This window comes from Rattus norvegicus, chromosome 12 (assembly GCF_021556685.1).
Source record: "Rattus norvegicus strain SHRSP/BbbUtx chromosome 12, alternate assembly SHRSP_T2T, whole genome shotgun sequence".
Taxonomy (NCBI): domain Eukaryota; kingdom Metazoa; phylum Chordata; class Mammalia; order Rodentia; family Muridae; genus Rattus; species Rattus norvegicus.
The window spans coordinates 52,430,628-52,452,815 of record NC_141545.1 but is presented as its reverse complement, the minus strand read 5'-3'; the positions used below and the strand labels follow the sequence as shown (position 1 = coordinate 52,452,815).

Sequence of the window (22,188 nt, the reverse complement as noted above, 5' to 3'; positions counted from 1 at the left end):
GTATGCCCGGTGGTAACACAGCGAGTGTTCACATTTAAAGGTTGCTCAGCAGTTTATGTCAGAGCAAACCGAGCCTGATAAATCCAGGTGTTCCTCACTCAAGAGGTTTGGCAGACCCTGACTCCAGGGAGGTGAGATGGGAAACAGGTCTGGACTAACGGTAACCAGCTGTTCAACTTCAGCTAAGCCACCCCCTTCTTGTAACTTCACGTTTTCCATCTGGAAAATGAATGATTAATGACAGCATGTCCCCGCTAGTGATGACGCAGAGGTAGAGACGGCAATGACCACCACTGAGGTCCCTCCAGAGTGGCCACTGCATGCTGGAGACTTGTGCCACCAAGGGAAGCACGGCCCTATGTCAGCTGCCCTGAAAAAGGTGGCTCTCCGTCCCCATCCTCCACCTATAAGTGTGAGCTGGACTTCACCAGTTGTCAACAGACGATCCAGCCCTCCTGTGCGGCGGCTTAAATAAAGGCGTGTTTCCTTTCCCTCCGATCCTGCTCGCCTCGGCCACAGACACCAGGGTGGCTGTGATGCTCCACACATTATGCCATCCAGAAGGAAACTGCTCCTGTCCCACTGTGCCAGAGGAGCTAAGGCCTTTCTGAGACCCACTGGTGACAGCAGTGCCATTCAACCAGCCTTGACTGTAAGGGTGTGGGGTAGGGCTGGGAAACAAATGCTTTTATTAGCAGCGCTGGCAACAGCAGCTAGGAAGAGGGCATATGTTGAGAATGGTTGATAGAGTCTGGGGATCTGCATCAAAGGTCTAGTGTGAATGAGGCCTTGTGTTCGACGCTGCTGCTGCTGCTGCCGCTGCTGCTGGCATCAGCGGCTGAGGATGGTGATGATGGAGGTGGTGGGGATGGTGGGGATCAGGATGGTGGTGGCAGTAGCGATGGCTGTGCTGACACTGAAGGATGAGTGCTAGTCAGAGCCTTTACTGCCTGCCACGAAGAATTGAAAAGTAATACTTTTGTGACTATACACACGTCATTACGTTCACCCTTGGGTCTGCCACACTGTCCCTGAGTACGACAGACAGAGTCAAAGAAAGCCACAGCAGCATGAGAGGGCGTCGGTTTTTGGTCTCGAGGTGAACAGTCTCAGCGCTCTCCACGGCTGCCGCGGGCAGGGTTGATAGCACCTTCACTTCCATGTATCTGGAAAAATTGGTTGCTAGACACAAGGGTATAGACCGCTAGGCCTGAAGGGACAGTCAGAGCAGCAGACAGGAATCCATCCCCTCCCAATACACTAGGCTGTGACATGTCCAGAGCCAGCAAATGTTTGGGACAGTTCAGTGTGCGCGAGAGCTCGGAGTCTCGGAGCACGAGAGAGCCCACATTATGGTCCCTCCCATCCCCTCGGGCACAAGAGAACCCACCACAGGGTCCTTCTGGTCCCCAGTAGACCCCTCCCAATCGAACGGGGACATTCACAGATCGGTCCCCTTCTGCTCTGTAACCTGTTGTTGATGTTGCTGTGAGTAGAAGCCCATGTACCGTATACTTGCAGAATGCAGGAGTGATCACGGACAGCTCGAGTGTCACTCTAATCAGAGTTTGAATTCTCAATCCGATTTGATTTAAAAGGGAGGTTTTCAAATCCCACGGCTTCTTCTGAAGGCAGGTTCTCCAGTCTCGCTACTCAACGCTTTCATCTTCGCAATTGAATTTGCAAAGTGAAGTCATTTTGAAGTCACGTCCTCTTGGCCTGGCATGGCCATTTTCAGGGTTCCCTCTGGTCCAGGCAGACCCTGCCATCCTCATCCAGTCTCTGCTAAAGGAACCATCTGTTTCTCACACATAAGGCAGAGCTGGATTCCCCCTGCTGCTGCCGCTGCCACCACAGGACTCAGAGGGCAGAGTGCCCAGGACAAAGTGAGGAGCAGCGAGTGGTTCTGTCCTAAAATCTATCACTCAGTGGCTGACACTTCTGTGAGTGGTTTCAGTGATAGTCTAACCACGATCCCTTTGTCCAACAACAAATGAAACACTGAGGAGCCAGGGGCTTTGGAAACGAACAGTGCTCTAAAACTTAGGTGCAATTCAAGTCCACGATCAACAGGTCTTTGTAGAATGTTGGGTTTTTTCCCAGCAGACCCAGGCAGATGTTTTCTTCAGACTTATGAGCCTAATGCTGAGAAGAGGACTGTTCATATGTGTGTGTGCTTGTGCATGTGTGTGCCTATGCTTGTGTGTGTGTGTGCCTGTTCTTGCGCCTGTGGTTGTGCATGTGTGTGTGTGTGTGTGTATGTTTGCGTGTGCATGCATGGGTCCCTGGGCTTGTGTGTGTGTGTGTGCCTGTGCTTGTGTGTGTGTGTGTGCTGTGCTTGCTCCTGTGCTTGTGCGTGTGTGTGCGTGTGTGTGGGTGTATGTGTGTGTATGCCTGTGCTTGTGTGTGTGCGTGTGCACGCATGGGTCCCTGTGCTTGTGTGTGTGTGTGTGTGCATGTGTGTGCCTATGCTTGTGTGTGTGTGCCTGTGCTTGTGCACGTGTGTGTGTGTGTGTGTGCATGCATGTACATGCATGGGTTCCTGTGCTTGTGTGTATGCCTGTGCTTGTGTGTGTGTGTTGTGCTTGCTCCTGTGCTTGTACGTGTGTGTGCGTGTGTGTGTATATGCCTGTGCTTGTGTGTGTGTGTGTGCACGCATGGGTCTCTGTGCTTGTGTGTGTGTGTGTGCATGTGTGTGCCTATGCTTGTGTGTGTGTGCCTATGCTTGCGCCTGTGCTTGTGCATGTGTGTGCGTGTGCATGCATGGGTCCCTGCATGTGCGGCAGCCACGCCACTGATCCTAGTGTCCTGCCATCAATGAGTCCATGAAAGATGCATGTTTGTGTGTTGCTGTAGGTATTATCACCCCCTTTTTAAGTAAAGACACGTTCCTTGGGCAGGCCAGATGCCAGCAAGCCTGATGTCCTGGATTCAATCCCTAGGTCCCAGTTGGTGGAGGAAAGAAGCAACTCCTGTGTGTTGCCGTCCAGCCGCTGTAGCTATGCTGCAACATACAAACATGACAGTAAATACAATGCTATTTTTACATAATTTAAAGGTGTTTCTCCATTATTAATAATGGGAGAAAGCCCATATATTTTTTCTCTTTTGGGAGGGGTGAGTACTGGGGGTAGAACGCAGAGCCCTGAGCCTCCTAGATAAATGCTCTGCCACCCCAGTCCTTAGTTTATCTTATTGATGTGTCGCATCTCACAAATGGAAAGCTAGTGGGGACAGTCAGTGACAAAGCTGGTGGGGACGGTTAGTGACAAAGCCAGGGTCACTTAAAATGAAGGTTTTCAGTTTCTCAGACTTTTGCTCGATTACTGGATGACAGTCCTAGTGACTGAAGAGTCCCAGCTGGGCAGTGGCACAGAGTGACTTCCGGCAGCCACACCCCAGAGCAGCAGCACCGATGGCCGAGATGCTCTGTCACTGTGCAGGTTGGGTTCGTCCCTCAAACCATACCCAAGCTGTGGCAGTGGCTGGTCAGGATCACCAGCCCCACAACCTGTGCTTACCTACCAGAAAGGCCCAGCAGGGCATGGCCTTCCCCTTCCTCCACTGTGTGCATCATCCAATAGGAAACAGAGCCTATTCTCAGAGTGCCACCACATGTGGCTAAGCGTTGACACTCTCAGAGGCAAATCTATCCTTGGGTAAGATGATGCCACATCCCTTTGGTGGAAACTTGTGGCCTCTAAGAGTGATTGCGGCATTACAAATAATAGTCCCAGAGGGAGGCAGATCTTTGAGGACCATTGGTTGACAGTCTGAAGTAGTGACCATTCCCAGAAGGTGGAGTGCCAAGGGGAGACCTGAGGTGGGGACAGGGAGGAGCCGTATGTGCACAGTGAAGTAGAGGGGCCACATAAGGGATCTTGCAATGCCAGTGTCCATGACTTACTTCAGAAAGTCGCAGTTCCATGATCCATCGTACGTGGCCCTTCGGCTCATTCAGATTCAGGTAGGAGGATGTGGCGTGGAGTGACAGGCCACAGGCAGGATGAGCCTGATGCCCCTCTGCCCAATTGTCTGCAGCTTGTCTTGTCTTATCCCATAACGGATTCTACCTCACTCATAACATCACATGATGCTGCAGTAGGAATACGAAGCCAGGACTCAGGGCAAAAAAAGAAAAGAAAAGAAAAAAGAAAAACCAAGACCAAGAGTCTAGTGGTGCCACACGGGGACTGACCAACTTCCTGTCTCAGTTGGAGCTCCTGGTAAAGTGGAAGGAGAAATCCACAATTCTCATCATCCCCAAAACAAGCTGAGTTCGGAAAGAATTTTCAGAAAGTCTCCACGTGAGTGTTTCTGGACGGAACGGATGGTATCAGTGAAGCCACTCCACAGATGATCGGATTAGATTTCACCGAGCTTCCTTTCCTCTTTCCTCTCTGTACCTGGGTCTCATTCTGCAGTCCAGGCTGGTGTGTAGCCTGCGGTGAACCTCCCAGCTCTGCCTCCCAAGTGCCCAGGCTATAAGCTCACACCTCATTCCTTTCCTTTTAAAAAAGATTCTTTATTATATGTAGACGAGTACAGTGTCGCTGTCTGCAGACACAGCAGAAGAGGGCATCAGCTCCCATTACAGATGGTTGTGAGCCACCATGTGGGTGCTGGGAATTGGACTCAGGACCTCTGGAAGAGCAGTCAGTGCTCTTAACCACTGAGCTGCCTCTCCACCACCACCACCTGCCCCTTTCATTTCCTAATAGCAAATTTTAACCAAAACCTTTCCCATTGACCCCGAGGGCACGAGGCAGTGCTTGGGCCAGTGAAGCTTGTTTATGGGAGTCAAGTGCTCAGACCTCCATGGTCTCACAAGGTCAAGGATGGGGATTGGAGCACCCAGAGATCCATGCGCTCAAACCTTGTGAAAACCTCTCTTAGTGGATGTCTCTCCCAGCCCATGAGCTTTGGTGCATGAGGTATAAACTGCTAGGCTGGGGCTGGGTAAGGGCTTAGACAGCTTATCCATCAGGCAGTGCCAGTTCTGGTGCCACAACAAAGCTTGTGGCCAGCAGGGTGGCCATGCAGCCCTCGGGCAGCTCACTGGTCCCAGCCAGCTGTGGCCCATCTCCCATGCTGCGCCGCAGAGAGAAATGCCAGTGTGGTGTGGTGGCACCAGAGGACTCGAGATGCTGATGCCCTCCCCACCAAGGGAACCCAACTCTCCTGCACATACTGACAACGCAAGTCCCTTAACCGTGCTCCACCTTTCCTGGAAAGGGATGAAGAAGGTGAGGGAGGGGCTGCCCCTAGAAAAGTCCACCACAGCCAAAGCAAGGGAAGAGAGGCAAAAGAAGCAATGAGAACAATGAGCTGGGCAGACTGGAAGGGCATTCCATGCTGTCCGCCGGCTGGCTCAGCCTGGAGCACTGCCCTGGAGCACCAGCAGGGCATCGGCCTGGGAGCACTGCCCTGGAGCATTAGTGGGGCATCCGGCCCGGGAGGTGGCCAACTTTAGCCAGCTCACTCTCTGCAGGTCTGAAAGAGCTCACAGAGGTAGGACTGGTCCGATCTTAGAGGCCCAGCCCAGGGAGGGGCAGAGCAGCTATCTCAGTGCCACAGAAATTCCAGGGCCCGGAAAACCACTCCCTGCGCTGCGACTCTGAAGCATCTGCCTTGGAGGACTCTCCTCCATCTTTGACTGTGATCCCAGGTGACACCTCACAGCTCTGTCTTCTCCAACAGTGACTGACAGCAGGCCTGCTTCCCACCAGCTGCGCTCACAGCCTCTGCCCAGCCCAAGCTGTTAGGAATGACAGTACCTGATTCCTCCTCCTCCTTCATCAGCACTGTGGAGCACCCCTTCCCAGCCGCCCCCTCATTGTGTCTTTAATTACTATTTCTTCTGCTCCATAATACAATTAATCTTTCCTTCTAGCTGAGATTTATGACCACAGAGGCCCAGGGGATTTTTGAGCAATTCACCTGCAGCCTCGGTCTCTGATTACCCACCGGGAAACAGGATGTGTAACGGGAAAATGTCTGTGTACAAAGTCCATAGAACATACGTGTGTGTGTGTGTGTGTGTGTGTGTGTGTACATATGTGTATGTGTGTGTGTGCATGCATATGTGTGATGTGTATATGTGTGTGTTTGCATATGTGTGTAAGTGTATATATGTATGTGTATGTGTGTATGCATGTGTGTGTGCATATGCATGTATTGTATATGTGTGTGTATGTATGTGTGTATATATGTGTATGTGTATATATATATGTGTGTATGTGTGTATGCATGTATGTGCATATGCATGTATTGTATATGTGTGTGTATGTATGTGTGTATATATATATATGTGTGTATGCATGTCTGAGTGTGTGTGTGTGTGTGTATGTGTGTGTGCACGCACGCGCATATGTTTGCTTTAAGGTGGCTTCTTGTCACTGTTTACGCAACTGTAGCCTTAGGGACCATGGCAGGGGGGACCATAGAGCAAGTGATCTATTTTCTTAAACTTATGTAAAAAGACAGGTGTGTCTAACCGAGTATTCCTGTGGGAAGGCAGTGGGGGTGTGGGAGCTCCCCCCACCTGACTGTGGCAGGCCCCTCCCAGGGGGACAGAAGGAAAAGGCCGCTGAAGGGAAGTTAACTTGAGGCCACTTTCCTGGTCCCGTGGAGGGACAGGAAGGACCTGTCGGGAAAAGCAGACAGGTGCATTAGCCTGGATCCTATCAGGACAGAGGAGTAGTAAACACAGCTCCCTGGTGACGGCACCCACCAGGGATGGCGTCTGCAGCTTCTCTCACACTGGAAGGCCTGGGATTTCCTCAACACCAAGGTGGCTGCTGCTGTTCACACACCCTCGGGCAGAGCACCAGCTTCCTCACACAGCACCACCGGCACGTGGTCTCAGCTGTGCGCAGGTGTTGGTGGAGGAGAAACGGGCACGGAGTTGTGTCCCCCTTACACGAAGAGGCATTCCGTGTGAAGTTGGAAAGCAGGAAGCTAGTCAGTCAGGCTGCCACGTTTGGTTGATTCCAGCACAACCTGCCCCTCGAGGTCTGTGAGCCCAAGTTCTGGAACTTTCCAGGTCTCCGAGATCACAGATTGACTTTTAGCTTTTCGTCATCATGATACAACAGTGCCCAAGAAAGTGACTTAGACGTTCAGGTCCTGGCTCCTAGCTGCAGATTCCGACAATCCACAGCCAGCCGACTCCATCACTGGGGGCTTGCAGTAAGGACAGAATGCCGCAACAGCAGGCGTGCTCAGCTCTCGGTGGGCTCACAGCACTGAGAGACAGGAGGGATCCAGGACGAGACATCTGCTTCAGAGGCCTGTCCCCAGGGTCCTCCTTCACCTGTGAACTCCGTGGTGTATTATCCCTCTGATGAGGCTAACACCAGGATCCGATCTCACTCGACAGCATCCAAGCCCTGAGCACGCGAGCCTCAGGCGGCTTTGCAGCATTGACGAACCCGGCCGAGGCAGTTTCTGAGAAAGCCTGCCTCTCCGTAAGACACTTGCAGCTGATAAAGTCATGTGATGAACAATTCTGGAGTTATCCCTCGTCTGAAAATATACTTTGCTGTGCAGCTTTGGTGAAAACAACGGAGAGTTACCTACAAGGATGTGGCCAGTTCTAGCACCCGCTCTCACGCCTTTGAGTTGAGCCATCTGTTTACTGACTAGGCCTGTCACCACATCCTCACCCACGTCCCCTCCAACCACAGACAAGGTGTGTGCCAGCCTGTACATGCAGAGGTCACGACCGTGAGCTAACGTAGGACACAGTACTGTTATCCTGTGTGTAGTCTGCATGCAGTGTCCTCGGGTAGGAATGACACCTGGTAACCGGAGAGTCTAGTGACTGGTTGGTCGCTTCCTCTACAGAGATCCCCAGATGGAAAAATGTGCTTAGACCTGCATCAGGCCTTGGTGACTCTGAAGAGTCTCCTGATCCAACAGTGCCAGTCTCTCTTTATTATTTAACTGTTAGGAGAACCGTGGAAGGACTCTGTGTCCCCGTGCTGATGGCCCGGTTTTCCTCATCTTGTTTCCTCTACTTGCATAAACACCCCGAAGTCCCCCCAACTCCTAGGATATGTCAAACAGGTGGGACACTGTGTGTGTCAGCCATGAACAGTCCCACAGAGGAGAACCTTACTCAGCCTTGCCAAGTCACACTCTGTCTGGAGGGAGGCGGGTAGGCTAGTACATGGGACAGGGGTTCATGAATTCTGTTGGCCGCCCCTCTCTCCTCCCTGAGACTCACAATCTACACAAAGTGAGCCTGGGGCAGGGATGTGTCTTTTCTGGCCGCCAGACCCCGTGTTCCCTATGAAGACTGCTGAACTCTAGTCTGCTTGAAAGCAGAGGAGAGGGTAGGTCGGTTCTAAAAGCCCACCCGGGCACTGGCGGTAATCAATAAGAAGCATGATCGGGCACTGTGCGTTGCGTGCGTAAGAACGAGGCCCTGCCCCCAGAGAGCTCAAATGAGAAGCTGCCAGAGCTCCCTGCTCAACTGGTGTGGGTGCCATTTTAGGGGAAATACTCTCTGGTCTGTCCCAGTCCCACCGAGCTGGCCGCGTGGAGTGCGCATGCGTCGTGGTCCTCGCCCCAGCCTTTGAAGTAGACCTTAGTATTCCCACACAGAAAGCCCATAGGTGGAGACCCACGGAGCCCGTGTATACATCCTAACCACGTGTCCTCTCCCACAGCCCTGGTGAGGACTCAGCTTTGTGAGATCTGTCTGCCCCACTAATCCTCATTTAATCCCCTCCCCGCAGCCTGTTGTCACAGAGGGCACCCCTGCCGACATCCCCTCTGTACATCCTCATCTGAGTGGCATCCGGGAAAGGGCAGGAGGAGCCGCACATTAGCCCCTCAGCGTGAGCGCAGCCATTCTGTGCTGCTCTCCAGCAGCTTTTATGTCGCTTCAACAAAGAGAACAGCTGCCAAGAGACCACACTGTCCCCACAGAACACCCCAGGCTGGCAGCAGCCTGAACCCGCCAAGGGAGACACGCGGAGGGAGAGGCCAGCTCAGCGAGGCCGGCCTCCCTGCCCTTCTCAGTGTGTGGAAGCTGTAATCTTGAAAGCCCTCCTCTGGTTCTTTGTGGGCGGGTGGAAGCTAAGGAAGCAACAGCAGCTGTCTGGAGACCAGATCGGTTTGCTATAACCAGCAGGCAGCTTCCCTCACAAATCATTGCAACCTGGGGCGGCCATTTTCATCCTGACTGCTCCCTGCTCTCAGCCCAGAGCCTTAGGCCAGAGTAAGAGAAAGAGACTCCCCTGCTGCTGCCTTGTGCACTGGCCAGGACATCTTGGGTGTTATTCACAAAGCAAGACACACATGTTTCTTAGTGGATATCTCTCTCTCTCTCTCTCTCTCTCTCTCTCTCTCTCTCTCTCTCTCTCTCTCCTCTCTCCTCTCTCCTCTCTCCTCTCTCCTCTCTCCTCTCTCCTCTCTCTCCTCTCTCCTCTCTCCTCTCTCCTCTCTCCTCTCTCCTCTCTCCTCTCTCTCTCTCTGTTCTTGAGATAGTCTTATGTTGCCCAGGCTGACCTCGAACTCAGAACCCTCCTGCCTATACCTGGTGGGTGCTGGGATTACAGGCATGTACCACTATGGCCAGCACTCCGTGTCTCTGAAATTATTATAATTCGACTTTATTATTTTTTAAAGGGAGTTGGGTGGCAAGGGCTTTTGGTTTTAAAACAAAAACAAGAAAGTAAAAGCTCAGATGCATTACAGGTCTGTCTGTCTGTCTATCTCCAGGGCACTCAACTGAGATGAAACAACAGAACTCTGATGTTTCCCTGAGGCTGGGGTTCTTGGGAAATGGGTTTCAGCTGTCACCATAGGAGGGCAGCGGTAACAAGGCCTTGTATTTGGCCTGTAGGGGGAGCCACACGGAGGCATCCTGGGCTTGGCAGCCTTCTCCGAGAAGGCCTTTCAGTCTTTCTTTTCTTATATCCCACCCAGCAAGTGATCATATAGGCCTCTAAGAAGTTGCAGTAGACACCAGAGACTGCTCTGGGATCACTGAGTGCAAAGGTGTTGTTAGGAGGGGGGTGGGAGCAGGCTGGGCACGGCAATCCTGGGTGGGCCAGATTCTAAGGAGAAAGGAAGTATATGATTCATGTTGTACAAGGATGGCTGAAACCATGACACCTGAAGGCAGTTTAGGAGGACTGGCTTTAACCACAGCGTCTCATGTCCCCACCGTTAAAGGGCCCACCACGTCAAAGAGGCATTTCTTCCTGGGAAGTCAGTTCTCCAACCCTGCCAGGCTCTGGAAACTGTGTCCCCCTCAGAGAGAAAGCCTGTGACATTCCCAGCTCCATAACTGGACACAACCCCAGGAATGTCACTTGTCCTGTGGGGTCAGAGCTCTTGACTCCTGGCATGCACATGGCCAGTTTGTCTGTCCAGCACAGGAGTGAGGGTCCAAGCAGAACCCATCCAATTGCATGTCACAACCCACGTCGTGGCTTCCACGTTTACACAACAGCTGGTGTGCTCACCCGTTTCAGGATAACCTCATCAGGATGGGGGGGCGCTCAAAGTTTTTTTATCTGCTAATTTAGTGTGGGTAAAATGGTTCCTCAGGGTTGGTTTAATTTGCATTTCATTGATTATTAAAGGAAACTAGGGCCCCCCATTCCTCTCTGTGTTTCTTCAGCTGAGTTGTCTGCTGACATTTATTATTCTTCGCCTATCTGAGTAAATTGGGATCAATTTTTTCTTTTTAAGCCAACAGTGAATTTTTACAACGATTTTTCACAGCAGCTGCTACGATTTTTCGAATGTTTTCACATATTTCCTAGTGTGTTGTTTGCCCTTTAATTTCGTGTGTTTATCTGTAAAACATTCTCATTTTTGTCATCAAATCTGTTGGGTTTCCCTGGTGGTTTGAAATGTGGTAAGCCATCCTCCTTCTGCAGCCCCGATGGCGCTTGACCCCGCCCACCCCAGGCCCTGCCCACCCCCAGACCCTCCCTCTGCAGCCCAGCGTTTAGCCCCGCCCACCTTCAGTCTAAAGCCTTTGACTCAGGGCTGCACGCACCTTAGATTGAGCTATAAGTCGCACTTTCTCTAATTTGTTCTCTTCCCCGTCGTTCCAGGGATCATCCACCAGATGAAAGGCGATTATGACACAGCCCTGAAGCTCCACAAGACCCACCTGTGCATTGCTCAAGAGCTGAGCGACTACGCGGCCCAAGGCCGTGCCTACGGAAATATGGGCAATGCCTACAACGCCCTGGGCATGTACGACCAGGCTGTCAAGTACCACCGTCAAGAGCTGCAGATCTCCATGGAAGTGAACGACCGTGCCTCCCAGGCTTCCACTCACGGGAACCTGGCTGTCGCCTACCAGGCCCTGGGAGCCCACGACCGGGCCCTGCAGCACTACCAGAACCACTTGAACATTGCCCGGGAGCTGAGAGACATCCAGAGCGAGGCCCGGGCCCTCAGCAACCTGGGGAACTTCCACTGCTCCAGAGGAGAGTACGTCCAGGCTGCACCCTACTACGAGCAGTACCTCCGCCTCGCTCCGGACCTCCAGGACATGGAGGGAGAAGGGAAGGTCTGCCACAACCTCGGCTACGCCCACTACTGCCTTGGAAACTACCAGGAGGCCGTGAAGTACTATGAGCAGGATCTGGCTCTGGCCAAAGACCTCCACGACAAACTGAGCCAAGCAAAAGCCTACTGCAACTTGGGCCTGGCCTTCAAGGCTCTGCTGAACTTCACCAAAGCAGAGGAGTGTCAGAAGTACCTTCTGTCCCTAGCCCAGTCGCTGGACAATTCCCAGGCAAAGTTCCGAGCCCTGGGGAACCTGGGCGATATATTTGTCTGCAAAAAGGATGTGAACGGCGCAATAAAGTTCTACGAGCAGCAGTTGGGCCTATCTCACCACGTGAAAGACAGAAGGCTGGAGGCCAGTGCCTACGCGGCCCTGGGCACCGCGTACCGCATGGTCCAGAAGTATGACAAGGCCTTGGGCTATCACACGCAGGAGCTGGAGGTCTATCAGGAACTGAGCGACCTGCCGGGGGAGTGCCGGGCCCATGGGCACCTGGCGGCCGTCTACATGGCCCTCGGAAAATACACAATGGCGTTCAAGTGTTACCAGGAGCAGCTGGAGCTGGGGCGGAAGCTGAAAGAGCCGAGCCTGGAAGCGCAGGTGTACGGCAACATGGGCATCACGAAGATGAACATGAACGTGGTGGAGGACGCCATCGGCTACTTTGAGCAGCAGCTGGCCATGCTGCAGCAGCTCAGTGGGAACGAGTCCGTGCTGGACAGGGGCCGGGCCTACGGCAACCTGGGGGACTGCTACGAGGCCCTGGGGGACTACGAGGAAGCCATCAAGTACTACGAGCAGTACCTGTCCGTCGCCCAGAGTCTGAACCGCATGCAAGACCAAGCCAAGGCCTACCGGGGCCTAGGAAACGGACACAGGTACGGTGGCCAGGGAACAGGGCTAGACGTACTTACACGGTGAGGCCACAGCAGGAAGGCAGCTAAGCTACAGAGCGGTCTGTTCCCGTCCCTCTCACACTTGGCTTTTCAACCGTTCATCGACTTAAGTGGGTGACCGTGTTGCCATCATGTATGAAATACACACCACAGCCCAGAAAGGGCAGGTTTGTGCCTGAGTTACACCCAAGAGTCAACCCAGGGCTCAGCCCTCACATGTAGTACACGTGTGACCAAGAGGATGGAGTTCACAGACACGGGAAGCTGGGTGGATCTGCTCCGTGAGAGCCTCCACATTTTGTGAATGTCCATTAGCAGAGCATTCGTTAGCCACTGGTTACTCAGCCCCATCTGGTAACAGAGGGACAGGTCCTGTGCACCAGTCCTCACCCAGGCTGGGCACCCGTGTAACTGTCCAAGCGGCATGACATTGCTGTACTAAGCACATGTCCGTCTGCTGTGGAACGGGGAAACCGAGGCTCAGGCGATGAGGTCTGCATGCCCAGACAACAGGCTCCATCTGCCACAAAAAGACGTGCTCCTCCTGCTCTAATTGTCTCTGAGCAGCACACACCAAAGGCTGTGCCGGCCAAGGGATTGCCCCCCCCCCCCCCAGCAAGGCAGGGGAGACCCAAGACAGGGCCTCCCTCAGGGGCAGGGGATCAGGACTCCTGGAGGGGAGGAAGAGGTCAGACTAATCGTCACCCACAGACTGCTCCAAGAAACTCAGGGTGAGCGATTTATAGCTCCTGTAAAGTGATTTCAAAAGCACGGTCTAAGCAGGAGTGGAGGCTGGGAGGCCCGAGTCCTGGACCCCGCTATCATCGTGTCTGTTAATATATTTTATGTTTCCTCGGGGGGTGCGCGTCCCATTGAATTGCAAGCTCCTGGGAAGGTCACTAAGGGATGACTTTTGAATTGCTTTCCAGATTATGAAATTCCTCTGCATCTCACTCTAAGGGCGCGTGATAGATTTTTAGCTAGAGAAGGAGTTAAGAGCCTCTATAGTAAGTGACAGTGACGAATGCTTTTCATTTTCTCAGGGGCTTTAGAATGTCTGCACCTGCACAGAGTGATCTCACTGCTTCTCTGTCTGCATCCCTGCAGGGCGACGGGGAGCTTGCAGCAGGCCCTTGTGTGTTTCGAGAAGAGGCTCGTGGTGGCCCATGAGCTCGGGGAGGCCTCCAATAAAGCTCAGGCCTACGGAGAGCTGGGAAGTCTCCATAGCCAATTAGGGAATTACGAACAAGCCATCTCCTGCCTTGAACGCCAGCTGAACATCGCCAGAGACATGAAGGACAGAGCCTTGGAAAGCGACGCGGCTTGCGGCCTGGGGGGTGTCTACCAGCAGATGGGAGAGTACGACACAGCCCTGCAGTACCACCAGCTCGATCTGCAGATTGCAGAGGAGACAGACAATCCCACATGCCAGGGCCGAGCCTACGGGAACCTGGGTCTCACCTATGAGTCCCTGGGCACTTTTGAGAGGGCTGTGGTCTATCAGGAGCAGCACCTAAGCATCGCGGCGCAGATGAATGACTTGGTGGCCAAGACTCTGTCCTACAGCAGCCTGGGCAGGACTCACCACGCCTTGCAGAACTATTCGCAGGCAGTCATGTACTTACAGGAAGGTAGGCTAAAGGCTCTGCCAGGGGAGACTCAGCCAGCGCTATATATAGAGTGAGGGTCTCACAGTCCAGGCCACCCTCACCAGGTGTCCCTGCACAGTTTTAAGGTGTTTCCCCTTCCTGCCCCAGCTCTCTGGAGCTTCCTCCCCGTCTCTCGGTTCTGGTACCTGCCCCCAGCCCGCTGCCGGAATAGCTGATAGCCTTTTGGTTGTCAGAGCAGCAGCTGGTCACATGACACATCCTCGCTAGTCGGATCATTAGACGTGAGGGCATAAAATCAGGAGGATCCAGACCATGATGACCTTCCAGGAAATACCTAAGCATCACGGCCTATGGGTCTCAGCTCAGGCGCAGCAGCCGCTAGGCCAGTGTCTCTACCTGGGGGCCAGCCAGGCTTCTTCCGGTGTTTGCTCTGACAGTGCACAAACTGATGTCCAGGAGCCAGCCTGGAAATCGGGCACCTCTCCTTCCGCTGCTGCAGACTCTGTTGATTACCTGAGGCCAATAGCGCCTTCCTACATGAGCTAGAATCTCACGGCAAAGGGGTTGCCTCTCTCCTCCATACTGGGGTGTCCCTGATCTTGAAGCTCTCAGAGGTGCACAGGGTCACTGTATACAGGAGAGGGTGGGAGGTAGGTGCGCTCACTGGTGAAGGACTGGGCTCCAAGATTGAGGCTCAAATGCCTTTGTAAGGGCTTCTACCTGTAGCCCCTGAGGCCAGATTTTAGTTCTCACAGCAGAACTCTGACATGCCCTCTTTGCTACCTCCTGCTTTCTTTTTTATCTTTCTTTGGCAGTCTTGAGAAGCACATGTTAGCTCTTTTCACACACTAGGCATATCCTTTACACTGAGCTGAACCCCCAGCCCAGGAACTGTTCATGTGTCCCCATTTTTGCATCTATGTCACTAAGGCTTGGAGAAGTACAGCGGTTTGACCCTGACTCTCTAGTTCATTGCAGAGGGAGCTCAGTCCCTATGTGAAGTCGTTTCAGACCTCACAGAAACTGCAGGGTTAGGGCAGCTATACCCTCCTGTTCTCTAGCCCCAGAGACGTCCCCGGGCTGGGAAGCAGGAGACTGGGTAGACAGCAGCTACAGGCTGGCAGTGGAGAAGTTCTGAAGCTGGAGCCACTTTCCCATCCCTCTGTGGTTCCTACGGCCCCTGGCTTTGCTGTAATTCTAGTATTGTAACGTTCCAGTACCTAGGGGTGGCTTTCGGCTGAACCAGCCATGTGTGTGACCCAGCATGCAGGGTTTGCAAAAGGGGCCTTACTGTTAATTCCCCTCTGAAATACCATGGCAGCTGGCTCTGCTGGGATACTGTCACAGAATTCTCTATTTGTGGAAAACTCTGCAGTTTGTTTTTAATTGTCTTTTGTGATAAGTCTCATAAAGTTCTAAAAACTCATCTTTGTAAACTCCCCATAGTGTTGGAGAAGATTTATGAGCCTAACCAGGTCCCTCTAGTGTATTCTGAGCAGGCCCAGCACACCGTAGAGCACCTGATGGCACTCTCCAAGCGCCTGGCAGGGGGTCCTGCAGGCCTGCAGCAGAGGGGCAGGTCAGCTAGAAGTCACCCCAACTTTACCTTGCCTGTCCTGTGCAATGGAACGCTTGTGGGTCTGAGTCTGAAGAGCTCCCAGGTGATGTCAAGACACAGGGCTTTTCACCCAGCTCTTCTCACTCCGGAAACCAGCAAAGGAAGTCACTCAATCCAGAGACTCCCAGGGTTTCACCACCACACAGGAGAGCTGGCCAGGTGAAATGGAACATGCAGGCTCCCAGATGGCAGTTCAAGTGCACCTTCCCAGTGGCCCATGGACACCTTTCTTGCTGGGGATACACTCGGAACCAAGCAAGGCCCCTCTCTCATAGAGTTTGTCTCCCAATGGGGTTGTCCAAAAAAAAAAAATCATACTTCTGACCCAGACCGAGGACTTGCCAGACATCTGCACTGTAGGGTCAGTGCGGTGGGCCCTTTGAAAGCCATCCTGGTTCTCCCAAGGACCACTGCCTCTCATGTGAATTATTTACAGATTCTCCTGTTGCCCACTGGCATGATTCACGCTCGGAATGCTCTTTCTGAGCCATGTGTTTTGAAGTTAGGAAGCTCACCCTAGAGCAGCACTACTCACTCACAGCAGCCGCTCAGCCGACTCAGGGCCTTTAAAACTCAGGAATCACACAGGCCCAGAGTGCTTGACTCTGGCTGGCATCCTGCCCTGACCTAGATGAGAGAGGAGCCCCAGCTTGCATGCATTGTTGAGCTGTGGGAGCCATATGGTGGCTTGTGTGTGGAGAACACTAGAATGCAGGCAGAGTGTCAGAGACCAGCGTAGTGACCGATAATGGTGAACTGCGACTGTCAGCCTTAGCCCCACAAAGCCCTGGAGGTGGCTGGTGCCCTGAAAACCCATAGCGTGCTGTGAGTGAGTGACCCACCGCAGGTGCCCATGTGGAGACCATGGAAAACGAGGGCAGCCATTCAGCCTCCCAGCTCACAGTAGCACTTGCATTGCAACCCCGCTGAGGCACATCACAGATGGGACCCAGAGTGTGTCGGCAGCTTCAGTCACAGGAGCAGGGTCCGGCCGGGCACCGTTCTGCTTTGAAGAGACACTCATGAGCCTCTCATCAGCACTGCCTGGAAGTGCGGGGTGAGGTAGAATGTCATGTTGTCTTAGCCTCTGTGCCTGGCTGTCAGGAAAGGCTTTTCCCAGGCAGAGAAGCCGTGGATATCAATGTATCAGCCAGGACTTTTCATTTGCAGAGCTAAGCACATTGCATCTGCAAGGGCAGCCAGGTTAAGGGTACATTGGTTTTCCTGCTTCTCCCTGCCCTACCAACCCACCCACTGCCAACAGCCATGACCAGGGCTCCTGCTGCGGCATCTCCTCACTTCCTGTAACATTGGAAGTGTCCTCTCCCCAGGGCCGGTTTGGCATTCCCTGCAGCCTTCCTTACATGCGTGCATCAGAAGTGAAATCGCTGGTCGGTCCCTGTCCCTCTCCTTACGGCTCCCTGTCTGCTTTCAGGTTTAAGGTTAGCTGAGCAACTAGGTCGGAGAGAAGATGAAGCGAAAATTCGCCATGGGCTCGGCCTCTCCCTTTGGGCCAGCGGGAACCTGGAGGAGGCTCAGCACCAGGTACGCAGAGCTCTGTCCCAGGAGCCCCGAGCACCCACCAGCAGCTGCGGAGCTCTCAGAGGTGCTGGCCGGTCTACTAGGCTAATGCGCCCAGAGTCCCAGCCCGTGTAGCTGGAGAGATGCCAAGGCTCTCGGCATCCACAGGGTAGAGCTCGCCATGATTTCTGAGAGTCTCATGTTGTGCACTGTTGCCATGGTTAACATAAAACCACGTTCCTTCTTCAGTGGAGATGTAAGACCAGGGTGTGTGCCTATTGGGCTTAACCGTCCGTGGGGGTCCGTGGGGGTCTCCAGTTAGGGCAGAGGGTGTGACTTCTCCCCCTTCCTCACAGAAAGTCCCCACTGCCGAAGAGGAGTGCTGTCACACTGGCTGTGGGCGGACAGGAGATGTCTGCTTCAAACTCAGCCCTTGGCCGTTTGAGTGATCACTGAGAGCAGAGGGACCGTGTCCCTCCATGAGGGGAGTGAGGCCGGTCTCCAGTGGGGCGGACTGGGTCTGTTCTGCAGCGTGCTGGGGTGTTGGGTGCTGAGCCCTGAGTTGAGAGGATCTGAGTTCATTTCCCAGCACCCACACTGGGCAGCTCATAACTGCCTATAACTCCTCTTTAGGGTACCCAACAGCCTCCTCTGGCCACCACAATCACCTGCAGACACGCGTGTGAGTAGACACCCACTCACACCAATAAAAATTTCAAATCCTCTTTTAAAAGGTATTAAAGGCAATGAAAAGGATTAATGTTGTTTCCTATGCACAAGAGCCAAAGTTTATATCACACAGCAGTCTACAGTTTTGAAAGTACTGCTGCTCCCTGAGTTGTTCCTTGAGCTCCTCAGGAAGACAGAGGACAGCGCTAGCCACAGAGAAGGAACAGGCTCCGTGTCCTGGCCAGAGTCCGACAGGACAGCTGAGTGGCAGAGTCAGGAGCATCTCCATCCGCTCTTGCGCTCCGGGGTCCTGGCACTGTGCTGCCAGCCTGTATAAATGTGGAGCTTCGGGGACCAGGTCTCCCAGGGAAATGTCAGATCTCTGGTCCTCAAGGTGCCCATTTGACTGAAACCAGCCCCATGGAGATAAGGAAAGCTCGGTCTTGAGGGCCGTGTTTGAGCTCTGTGACACTGGGCCACCTATAATCTCACTGCCCAGCCTGGCCCATCTCCAGTGTACCCAAGGCCCGGGGTGGGGGTGGGGGCAGTTACTCTTGTCTGGTGACAGAAGTAGAGGATTTCAGTCAAAACTAGTTGCTGTTTGTGTTGATAATTGGTTTTAAGATGTCCTTCAAAGCTCAAGTCCTAATCTTTTATATTCCCTCTTCCGTCAAAGATGGGTCATGTAAACTCCTAGTTAACTGGTGCTAAGTCTACTGATCTCTTCAGATCCACAGGGCGTACCTGCCTGGCAGTCGTCCTTCTGACCCCTTTAAAAGGCGATTTCAGGTTGTGCGCCCGGGCATGAGCAAGAGCTGTCTTGCACCTATGAACCGCTGGGCACTGGTTGTGGACATTTGGGTGACAGTCTCTGTCCCTCGTAGCTTTACAGAGCATCGGCCTTGTTTGAAACGATTCGGCACGAAGCACAGCTGAGCACAGACTACAAGCTCTCCCTGTTTGACCTGCAGACGTCATCCTACCAGGCCCTGCAGCGGGTGCTCGTCAGCCTAGGTAAGAGCAGCTGGCGTGTGTGCGTGCGTGTGTGTGTGTGTGTGTGTGCATTCATGCATGTGTGCGTGCGTGTGTGTGTCTCTGTGTGTGTGCGCGCATGCGTGTGTGTCTGTGTGTGTGTGTGCGTGTGTGTGTGTGCGTGTGTGTGTGTGCGTGCGTGTGTCTCTGTGTGTGTACATGCATGTGTGTATGTGTATGTGTCTGTGTGTGTGTGCGTGTGTCTGTGTGTGTGTCTCTGTGTGCATAAACCCTGTCTTTTGTAAGGCTGCCTGAACAACTTGGGGGGGGGAGGGGTGAAGCCTCTGGAGCCACTGGAGTTGTCTTGGGCTCCCAGCCTCAGCCTTGTCTCCTCAGCCCTTGCTCTGGCAGCATTTCCATGTTGGTGTGTGCCCTAAAGTCTGTCCTCTGCAGTGCGTCCCTCGTGTTTCAGTGTCCAGGCAGCAGGCAGCAGGAACAGGCATTCACAGCCCTAAGATGAGGCAGGGCTGGTGTGCAGACTGAAGGGCTGCAGGGAAGCTTGGGGAAGAAGCAGCCTAAGATCTACAGGGAACTCAGAGGCTTCAGCCCTTTGCCCAGGGGGGCAACAGAAGCACAGAGTGCCACGGACTCTCAGCTCTAACGGCAGCAAAGACGCCTCCCATTCAATAACACCTGAACATCTCCACGGTCAGGACCTCACTGAATCAGTGAGTTATCAGAATCCCTCTTTCCGGGAATGGACCTGCAGCAGTAGACCCCAAGTTCTACCACGGCTGGCACAGAGGCCCCGAGTCTCCTCCATATCCGGTGGATGCTCACCTGCTTCCTGAATGAGCACACCCCTCCCTCTGTCTCCTAGGCCATCATGATGAAGCCCTGGCAGTAGCAGAAAGGGGCCGGACAAGAGCATTTGCTGACCTGCTGGTGGAAAGACAGACTGGACAACAGGACTCCGACCCCTACTCACCCATCACCATCGATCAGATCTTAGAGATGGTTAATGCCCAGCGGGGACTGGTGCTGTACTACTCCCTGGCCGCCGGCTACCTCTACAGCTGGCTGCTTGCCCCTGGAGCAGGTAAGGTCTCTGTTGAAGCGCAGGAAGTGCGGGGCTGAGGGGGTGCTGAGGGGCGTCACGCAGGTCAGATGAAGGAAAACCTTATCTGCAGTGGATATTCCGGGGTGGGGCATCGTACTAATAAAACAACCCAAGGAGGTGTGACTCCTTGTCATTGGAAGAGAACACGTCCAGCATGGGAGCCCAAGAGAAGGGTGAGGTAGCAGCAGATATGCTCACCAGCTGCAAGTGATTTGATCATTGTGACCCCTGATAACGTTCCGTACCGAAGCGATGATGATATAAGTAAATCGTAAGGTTGAATTTCTGAGTTTAACAGATTTCAATTAGGTTTTGTTGTTTTTGTTGTTATTGTTGCTTTGGGTTTTGTTTTTGTTTTTGTTTTTATTAGTAGTAGTTCTGTCAAAAAAAAGTCTGTTTTAGAAGTGAAAATCGTCTTTGGTTAAGTCAGCACTAAGCATGCAGGATGTAACAGTTTCCCTGGATACAAAACTACTAATTGGCTGTGGGGCCATATTTTGTGCATAGTAAAATGCTGATGACTTCCCCGTGCCGGGGACACCACCAGATCCAATTAGAGTTTATTGACTGGAGAAGCTGGTCTCATAATTGGGAATCTTGAAAAATGGGCTTCTCACTTATCTGTAAAAAGTTCAGCTGCCAGAGAAATGTGACAAGCCTCTCTCTCTCTGTCCCCAGTAAAGGCGTCCATGTGAGGTGTGGCTTCTGTACCTGCTCTGCGTCAGCAGGAGCATCTTCCCCTCACAGCTGAGCTCACCCAGGCTCCCTGCAAGCAGCACCCTCAATCTTCTGCCACACCTTTCTGTGCTGGGTTTAAGTTGCAATTTTCCTGAGCAACGTCTGCACCCCTGCTCTCAAGAGAGGCAAACGCCCATGCAGACAGGGTTGGCAGCTGGCAAATGTCACACCTGCTCTGTGGCGGCTGCATTGTCGGGGACATGTCTGACAGTTGGCATGCCCAGTCACGTGACAGTGAGACCTGTGTAAGGAGGCGGCTGTTGTGCCCTTTTGCTCTCTCTGCTGTTAATGAGACTGAAGCTCTTGCCAGGGCTGTGATCCAGCGAGAGGACCAGCACACCTCACTGCCATATGAGGACACAACCCGAGCTTATTGCCAGGAAGCCACTGTGGGCCACTTTTCCCCTCCCTTAAAACCATTAGTGGCCATTGACCAGTAGGCTTTATTTTAGAATGTATGTGTGCCTATTCTGGTCTGCTCTTGTGAAGTGAGATGTCTTTGATGACAGCTTCCACTTGGCTAGTTCCAGTTTTGTTCAAGATTTCAGTCCTTGCAAGGGTTTGACCTGGACACTTGCATGCGGATCATGGAAGCAGGGCTCCCCAGAGCACCATTCTAAAAGTGCACAGAAAGCGATCCACACCCAAGCTGTGTCATCAGAAGCTTGCCTGTGTCTTGATGGTGTGCAGTAAGCAGGCATGGCTCCAGTTCAGGAAGCCTGAAACCTCAGAATCCCAGCATGCCCGCCAAAGAAGCCACACATCACCCATGTTCCCCTCTCCTGCTGTCCAACCGTTCATGACCTTGCTATGTCTGCCTTGTTGCAGGAATCCTGAAGTTTCACGAACATTACTTGGGTGATAATTCGGTGGAAAGTTCCAGTGATTTCCAAGCTGGCAGCAGTGCAGCGTTGCCCATAGCAACCAGCTCTACACTGGAGCAGCACATCGCCAGTGTCCGGGAGGCCCTGGGGGTGGAGTCTTACTACTCCAGGTAGGAGGATGTGTCTAGTTCATCCTTGTTCCGTTTCGGGTGGGTTTTGATGGGAGATTTTGGAACAGGAAATAGTTGAAGAAACCGTGCTTGGTCCCTTAAATAGACAGCCAAGTGTCTGCCATGCGTGGGCAGTCTCTCTCCTTAATCCCTGGAGCTGGGAAGGACCTCCTTTGAGATGTGGGTTCCCCAAGCAGGATGTGGCAGCGACTGTAAGCATGGCTGTGCAGGTAACATGACAGCCAACTTAAACAGAGGCTGTAAACAGTAAACAGAGTTTGTGCTGCAGCTGATTGACAGAATCTGTACAGATCTGTGTGTTGGAGGGCTGAAGTCAAGAGGGTTAGCCTCCCAGATATCAGGGCTGGGGACAGAAGCAGCTTTCTACAGAGTGGGAAAGGAATGAGCTGCTGGCGGTTTTTATTACCATGCTGGATTAGCTCGCACGTTTCCTCCAAACACTTCCTTCAAAAAGAAACCACAAGGGGGTGTTTGCAAGTACCCA

The 22,188-nt window shown here is 53.0% G+C and overlaps 1 protein-coding gene across 4 annotated transcripts in view; it reads left to right on the top strand.

Annotated features, from left to right (window-relative positions):
- The window catches only part of Ttc28 (tetratricopeptide repeat domain 28), a 442,550-nt gene that overhangs the window by 364,200 nt on the left and 56,162 nt on the right, over positions 1 to 22,188 (top strand). For all 4 annotated transcript variants that reach the window (XM_087579748.1, XM_087579747.1, XM_087579750.1 and 1 more), the window contains 6 exons: positions 11,082 to 12,423; positions 13,549 to 14,072; positions 17,105 to 17,214; positions 18,744 to 18,873; positions 19,712 to 19,930; positions 21,518 to 21,683. In XM_087579748.1, the coding sequence (XP_087435874.1) occupies positions 11,082 to 12,423; positions 13,549 to 14,072; positions 17,105 to 17,214; positions 18,744 to 18,873; positions 19,712 to 19,930; positions 21,518 to 21,683 (2,491 nt within the window). The remainder of the gene's footprint in view (positions 1 to 11,081; positions 12,424 to 13,548; positions 14,073 to 17,104; positions 17,215 to 18,743; positions 18,874 to 19,711; positions 19,931 to 21,517; positions 21,684 to 22,188) is intronic.